General features: G+C 56.6%; 1 protein-coding gene across 1 annotated transcript; it reads left to right on the plus strand.

Moving 5' to 3' along the window:
* Positions 1-675: 675 nt before the first annotated feature.
* Positions 676-1,601, plus strand: LOC147980508 (uncharacterized). Its single transcript, XM_087516899.1, has 2 exons — positions 676-718; positions 814-1,601. The coding sequence occupies exons 1-2, from the start codon at positions 676-678 to the stop codon at positions 1,599-1,601; spliced, it is 831 nt and encodes a 276-aa protein (XP_087373025.1).
* Positions 1,602-7,136: the final 5,535 nt, after the last annotated feature.

A 7,136-nucleotide genomic window follows, 5' to 3' on the forward strand; every position in this document is an offset into this window, starting at 1 on the left:
CATCCAAAACTGCACCAAGGCGTACCTGGCATCGCGGGCAGCCGTCCGGGTATGTTTTCTCTTTGGTCCTTGTTTTCTTGTTCCTCTCTGTGGGGGCGCGCCAGCGCACCCACTGGGTGTAGTCCCCGAGTTTCGGGCCGGCTGCTGAGCAGGCGGCCCGGAACTCCAATTGGTGAGCTCTGGGTACTAACTTTTGTCTAAAATATTTGTCGCAGGACTACCACAACCTCCGCGTTACTGACTTCAACCGTAACGTTGAAGAGCTGGGCAAGCGGACCGCCGACTTGTCGGAGAGCCGGAGTAAGTCCTTTTTCTTCTTTGCGGGGGCGCGCTGGCGCACCCGCGGGCTATAGTCCCCGAGATTCGGGCCGACTGCTGAGCAGTCGGGTCGGATCTCCCCGACGACCTTCTTTACTGATGACTTAACGCCTTCTTTCTTCCTTCTCTTCAGAAGCCAACGCCGTTCTTCAAGAGCAGCTGAGCGAAGCCAACTCCGCGTTGCGCGCCAAGGGGGAGGAGTGCAGCAAGCTCGCCACAGAGCGTGATCTGCTGGCCACTCAATTGGCAGAGCAGAGGGAGCTGCTTGTGAAGACGCGGAAGGAGGCGGAAGAGGCGGAAACTGCCCTCCTGGCCGAGTTCGCGAGCGAGCGCTCCTCCTGGACTGACAGAGAGGCAATGCTTGCCTCCGGCTTCCATGAGATTGAAGACATTGTTGATGGTGAGTTTCTTTACTTTCTTTCTTCGAGCTGCCGATTATAAATCGTGCCGACTCCCGGTTTTTGACTTGTTTCTTCGTTTCTTCCGTCTTGGCAGACTTCTTCCCTGGGCACTCGCAGGCCGCCATCCAAGCCATCGAGGCTGGCCGTGAAGGTCGGAGGGCGGAAGGTGCAGAGATCGCCGCCGACGCTCCCCGAACCCTTGATGAGCATATCTTGAGCATCGAGGCCCGCCTTCGGCCAACTCACCGGATGCTCCGCCGGCTTCAACGTGTCGGTGCCCAGGCGATTTCCGCCCTGTGGCTGGACATGCAGGCTCCGCGCACCCCCAGCCTGACTGCCGATTGGCTAGAGGTCGCGGCTGGTCGTCTTGAGGCCTGGAAGGGTTCCTCGGCCCGAGCTGGAGCGCGCCGGGCCTTGGAGTTCGTCAAGGCGTGGTACCCGGGGCTGGATCTAGACCGGCTGGCGACACTCCGGTCAGAGGCCCAGCCGGAGCTGGCAGCCGTGGAAGACGCCCTCGTCAAGCGTGCCGTGGCGATCTCCGAGTACACCGACACCAGCATCTTCGTCCCCGAGCGGTTTGAAGACGGCGAAGAGGTACCGCCGGAGTGGTTTGGGATGAACCCAGACTACGGCAAGGACTCGGCGGAGGTGATCGGCTCCAGCGTCGAGGAGGAAGGCGAGGCGGAGGACGGAGGCGAGACGGAAGCACCAGAAGACGGAGCGGACGGCCAGCCTCAGCTCGACCACGCCTCCAGCAACGAGCCACGTGCGACCGAGCCGACTGCCGCCGGAGGCGATCAAGCCGAGACTGCCCAGCCGGCCGCCCCAACGCCTGACGCTGCCGCCTCCTCTGACCCTCCGAATCCGTCTGCCGCATCTTAGGCTGCCGCCTTATCTTTATTTTATCTGCTTTAGTAGTCTTTGAAGAACTTGTTAATTCGCACAATTCCACCCGCGGGGTGTATTTTGAACTTCTGCTTGAAGATTCGGCCAAGGGCCTATGCTATGTAAATATTTATCCGAATTCTATCTTTTCTTGCTCATTGCTCTTTTGGCTTTTTTCCTTTGCCACTTTCCCTTAGTTGCCTGTCTTGCCAGTCGGACAGCCGCTCTGCGGACTGCCGTTGGATCGAATGCTTGGCTACTTTGGGAAGGCAAGTACTTAGCCGTTTTAGAGTTTTTTTAGCAAGTTGAATAGAAGGCGGTGAGCCGACTGCTTAATAGTCGGTTTGCGAAAAGAAAAAAGGAAGGCTGGAAGCCGTCTTTAAGCTATGTTCTATGCTTTGAGTCCTTAGCCATTTTTCATGTGGACGCCCATTCTACCTTACTCCTGTCCACCGTACAGTCGCTCTGTGAGCTGCAGCTTCTGACAGGAGATGGCTTAGGCGCCACACACTACTTGTCCGGCTGCAGGAAGCATTTCATAGTGCAAGGCGACAAGTCCCCGGGCCGACCTGTCGAGCCCGGTGCCAAGCGGCATAGCAAAGAGGAACATACTCGTAGGCATAACTTTTATCATATAGACAAAAGAGGGCAGTCCCCGAGCTTGTCTCGGGGGCCCCGAAGTCTTGGTACTTTAATACAAAAGGTAGCGTGGTACATACTGCATCAACTGTAAAATCTTCGGAGGAGATTTGCATTCCATGGCCGCTCTGTCTCTTTGCCGGAGTCATCCCTCTTGCGTGCTCGGGGCTTTTGAGCGTCAATCAGGTAGTAGGAGTCGTTGCCCAGCACTTTGCTGATGATGAAAGGGCCTTCCCAAGGTGCCGACAACTTGTGCTGGCCGGCTATTCGCTGGATCAGCTGGAGCACAAGGTCGCCTTCTTGGAAAGATCTTGGCTTGACCTTCCTGTTGTGGTATCGGCGCAGGCTCTGCTGGTAGATGCTGGACCAGTTGAGTGCCAACAGCCGGCCCTCTTCCAGCAGATCGACGCCATCTTGACGTGCTTCTTTTGCTTCCTCCTCGGTGTACATGGTGACTCGCGGGGAGTCGAACTCTACGTCCGTTGGGATGATGGCTTCGGCACCATAGACGAGGAAGAAAGGCGTGAAGCCGGTTGACTTGTCTAGAGTCGTGTGCAGACTCTAGAGGACGGCTGGCAGCTTGTCGAGCCAGCAGCCAGCCGAGCGCTCCAGAGGCTCGACCAGCCAGGGCTTGATGCCGGACAGGATGAGGCCGTTTGCTCGCTCCACCTGGCCGTTTGACTGTGGATGGGCGACGGATGCTAGGTCCAGTCGGATGCCCTGTGTTGCGCAAAAACGGGCCAAAGCGCCTTTGGAAAAATTTGTGCCATTGTCGGTGATGATGCTGTGTGGTATGCCGTACCGAATTGTGATATCGGAGATGAAAGTCACGGCAGTCGGACCGTTCAGTTTCTTGATTGGCTTCGCTTCTATCCACTTGGTGAACTTGTCCACTGCGACAAGTAAGTGAGTTAAGCCACCTCGTGCCGTCTTGAATGGTCCCACCATGTCTAGACCCCAAACTACGAAAGGCCAGGCAATGGGGTTGGTCTTGAGTGCAGAAGCCGGCTGGTGCATCTTGGAGCTGAACTTTCGGCACCCTTTGCATTTTTGGACCAATTCCTTGGCCTCTTCTAAGGCAGTCGGCCAGAAAAAACCATGTCGAAAGGCTTTTGCGACGAGTGCTCTTGAAGCCGCATGGTGGCCGCACTCGCCTTGATGGTTGTCTTTGAGAATTGCTTGGGCTTGCTCTGGCTCTATGCAGCGCTGGTAGACACCAGTGACGCTGCGCCTGACCAGCTCTCTGTTGACTACGGTGTAGGCTGCCGCTCGGCGTTGTACTTGCCGGGCTGAGGTCTCATCAGTCGGCAGCTCTTTGCTTACCAGGAATTTGAGGATGGGATGGGACCATAAGGGTGCTGCTATTTCTTTGACTGCCAGAACTACGACTTGGACGAGGGCGGCTGGGCTAGGAGGCGGCGGGTTGGAGTCAACAACCGCTTGCTGGGTTAATGAAGTCCCCAGGCCGACTGGCGCGACTCTTGGGCCGAGTTCTGGAGTCTTCGAGCCCGCCGCCGCAGTCCCCGGGCCGGGTACTGCAGTCCCTGGGCCGGCTTCGACTGTGGCGCCTTTGGAGCCATCTGCCAAAATCCTCGTACCGTCTGCTGGGGCTCTGGAGTTGGATCCGACTTCTTCGGGGGGAGCCGGCACAAAGATGGAGTCTGATTCTGGTGAAGGCTTGACAGACGGCTTGAGGAGGCATTGAAGGGCGACGCCAGACGATATTGCTTGGCGGGTAGAGCCGATTCGTGCCAAGGAGTCTTCTTGGTCGTTGTCGTTTCTTGGCACATGGAGGAACTCACACCCCTCGAAATACCCACTGAGTTGTTGCATGAGGAAACGGTAACTCTCCATGTTTGCATCTTTGGCGTCCCAGTCGCCAGATGACTGTTGGACCACTAAATCCGAGTCGCCATAACACAGGATCCGGTGAATGCCAAGTTCTTTGGCAAGCCGGAGCCCGTGAATGAGCGCCTCATACTCGGCGATGTTGTTGGAGGTGGCAAAATGGATTTGCAGTGCGTATTTGAGCTTGTCGCCTTTAGGGGAAGTGAGGACGATGCCGGCTCCCAAGCCGGTGCGCATCTTGGAGCCATCAAAATGCATCCGCCAATGGGTGGAGTCGGGCGCTGGAGGTAGGTACTGGGTCTTGGCCCAGTCGACGAGAAAGTCGGCCAGTGCTTGTGACTTGATGGCGGTGCGGGGCTGGTAGTGGATGGTGTAGGGAGCCAGCTCTATGGCCCACTTGGCCACTCGGCTAGAAGCATCTCGGCTTCCGATGATCTCGGCAAGTGGGGCCGTGCAGACCATAGTGATTGGATGCTCTTGAAAGTAAGGCTTTAATTTCTTGGCGGTAAAGTGTACGCCATAGCACATCTTCTGTTAGTGGGGGTAGTTCTACTTGGAGGCCGATAGTACTTCGCTCAGGTAATATACCGGTCTCTGGACATGTAGTGCCTTGCCTTCCTCCTTGCGTTCCACTACAATGACCGTGCTGACTACCCGGCTGGTGGCGGCGATGTACAGGAGCATAGGTTCCTTAGGAGTCGGAGCCGCCAGAACGGGTGGAGTAGTTAGCATCTTCTTCAACTGGAGAAAAGCTTCGTCCGCCTTGTGGTTCCATTCGAAGAAAGTGGTCTTCTTCATGAGTTGGTATAAGGGGAGAGCTTTCTCGCCCAGCCGACTGATGAAACGGCTGATGGATGCCAAGCAGCCGGTGAACTTTTGCACGTCCAGCAGTCGGCTGGGTACCTCCATCCTCTCAATGGCCTCGATCTTTACAGGGTTGCATTCTATGCCGCGTTCGGAGACCAGGAAGCCAAGGAGTTGGCCAGATGGTACTCTGAAGACGCATTTCTCGGGGTTGAGCTTGATTTGGAATCGGCGCAGGTTCTCAAAGGTCTCCTTGAGGTCTTCCAGCAGTGTTCCACGCTTTTTCGTCTTCACCACCACATCGTCCACGTAGACGTGGGCGTTTCTCCCGAGTTGCTTGAGGAGGCACTTCTGCATGCAATGCTGAAAGGTGGCGCCGGCATTCCTCAAGCCGAACGTCATGGTGAGGTAGCAGAAGGCTCCAAACGGCGTGATGAAGGCGGTCTTCAGTCTGTCAGCCAGGTTCAGCTTGATCTGGTGATATCCTGAGTATGCATCCAAAAAGCTCAACAGCTCGCATCCTGCGGTGGAGTCTATGACCTGATCAATTCTTGGTAGAGCAAACGGGTCCTTGGGGCAGGCTTTGTTGAGGCTCGTGTAGTCAATACACATTCGCCACTGCTTGTTCTTCTTCAGTACCAGGACTGGATTGGCTAGCCACTCTGGAAAGAATACTTCCATAATGAAGCCGGCCTCTAGGAGCTAGGCTATTTCTTCTCTGACAACTCTTGTCTTCTCTTCTGATAGGCGGCGCAGGGGCTGCCTGACCGACTTTGCATCAGATCGGACATGTAGCTTGTGCTCGGCGAATTCCGTCGGTACACCTGGCATGTCTTTGGGGGACCATGCGAAGATGTCCCGATTCTCACGGAGGAAATCGACGAGCTCGCCTTCCTATTTGCTGTCGAGGTTTGCGCCTACGACAGCGTACCTCTATGGGTGCTCCGGATCCAAGGGTATCTTCTTTGTCTCCTTGGCCGGCTTGAACGAACCCTCAGCCTCTGACTCCTTTGGGTTGGGCGATACTTCTGGCTGCTTGCCGGCCATCGCCACAACCCGCTCAAGGAGCCGCTTCTTGGCCGCGATTACCAGGGACTCGGCTAGCCAACTGCTCTCAGCCGCACAGGCAAACGACTTCCGGTAGTCGCCGGCTATGGTCAGAATCCCCCTGGAACTGGGCATCTTCATTTTGAGGTAGGCGTAGTGGGGGACCGCCATGAACTTGGCCAAGGCGGGCCGGCCGAGTAGTGCATGGTATGGGCTCTCGAGGTCCACCACCTCAAACCAAACTGACTCTCGGCGGAAGTGATCTTTGTCTCCAAAGAGGACGTCCATCAGGATCTTGCCGATTGGTGAGCAGGAAAGCCTAGGAACAATGCCGTGGAACACAGTCCGGCTGTTCTGAAGCTGTCTTTGCTTGATTCCTAATTTCTCCATGGTGTCCTTGTACATGATATTCATGCCGCTGCCTCTGTCTATCAGAACACGCGAGAAACGAGCAGCTCGTCTATCCATGGCAAAGGTGGCATCCAGGACCAAGGCATAAGAGCCCAGACTCGGCATCACCTCTGGGTGATCAGCCCTGCTCCAGCTGATAGGCTTTTTGGACCAGTGCATGAACTCTGGCGTCTCTGACGCTACTGCATTCACCTCTTGTCGCTGCAGCCGCCTGCTACGTCGATCATCAGCCATACTGGTAAATACCACGTAGGCTCCGTGTTCTTCGGGGTATTCGTCTTGTACTGCGCCGACTGGTCTGACAGCTGGCTGCTGGGGCGGAGGCGGAGGCGGCTGCCCAGCAGGCGGGGGAGGTAGGAGGCCGTCTCCCTTGGCGATCCTGGTGAGCCAGTGGCACTTCCGGGTGGTGTGATTCGACGGCTTCGCGCCACTATGGAACTTGCAAGGTCCATCTAGAGTCTGCTCGTAGGAGAAGGCCAGCAACCAGTTGGGCTTGCCACCTTTCTGTCGCTTGGGCGGAGGCTGCCCATCCGGCTGCTGGGCTTCAACTGTCACGACCCGCCGGCTGCTGGAAGCCGGCTGCGGGGCCTTGCGCTTGTGGTTGCTCTGCTGTTGCCGCTGACTGGCATCTCCCGCCGGAGTTCTTGGAGCTTGAGGGGCCACTTTGCCAGTTGCGCTAACTTGAATCTCCGCCTTCATGGAGGAGTCGGCCGTGGCGTACTTGTCTGTTATGATCAGCAGCTCGTCAAGGGTTTCTGGCTCATCGCAGAGGAGCTTGTGCTT

Source organism: Triticum urartu, chromosome 3A, assembly GCF_056163025.1.
Source record: "Triticum urartu cultivar PI428250 chromosome 3A, HENAU_Tu73, whole genome shotgun sequence".
In the NCBI taxonomy this organism is placed as follows: domain Eukaryota; kingdom Viridiplantae; phylum Streptophyta; class Magnoliopsida; order Poales; family Poaceae; genus Triticum; species Triticum urartu.

Coding starts and splice junctions, on each gene's coding strand:
- LOC147980508 (XM_087516899.1), top strand. CDS start 676: ATGCTTGCCTCCGGCTTCCATGAGATTGAAGACATTGTTGATG. Junction 719..813: donor GATTGAAGACATTGTTGATG/GTGAGTTTCTTT, acceptor CCGTCTTGGCAG/ACTTCTTCCCTGGGCACTCG.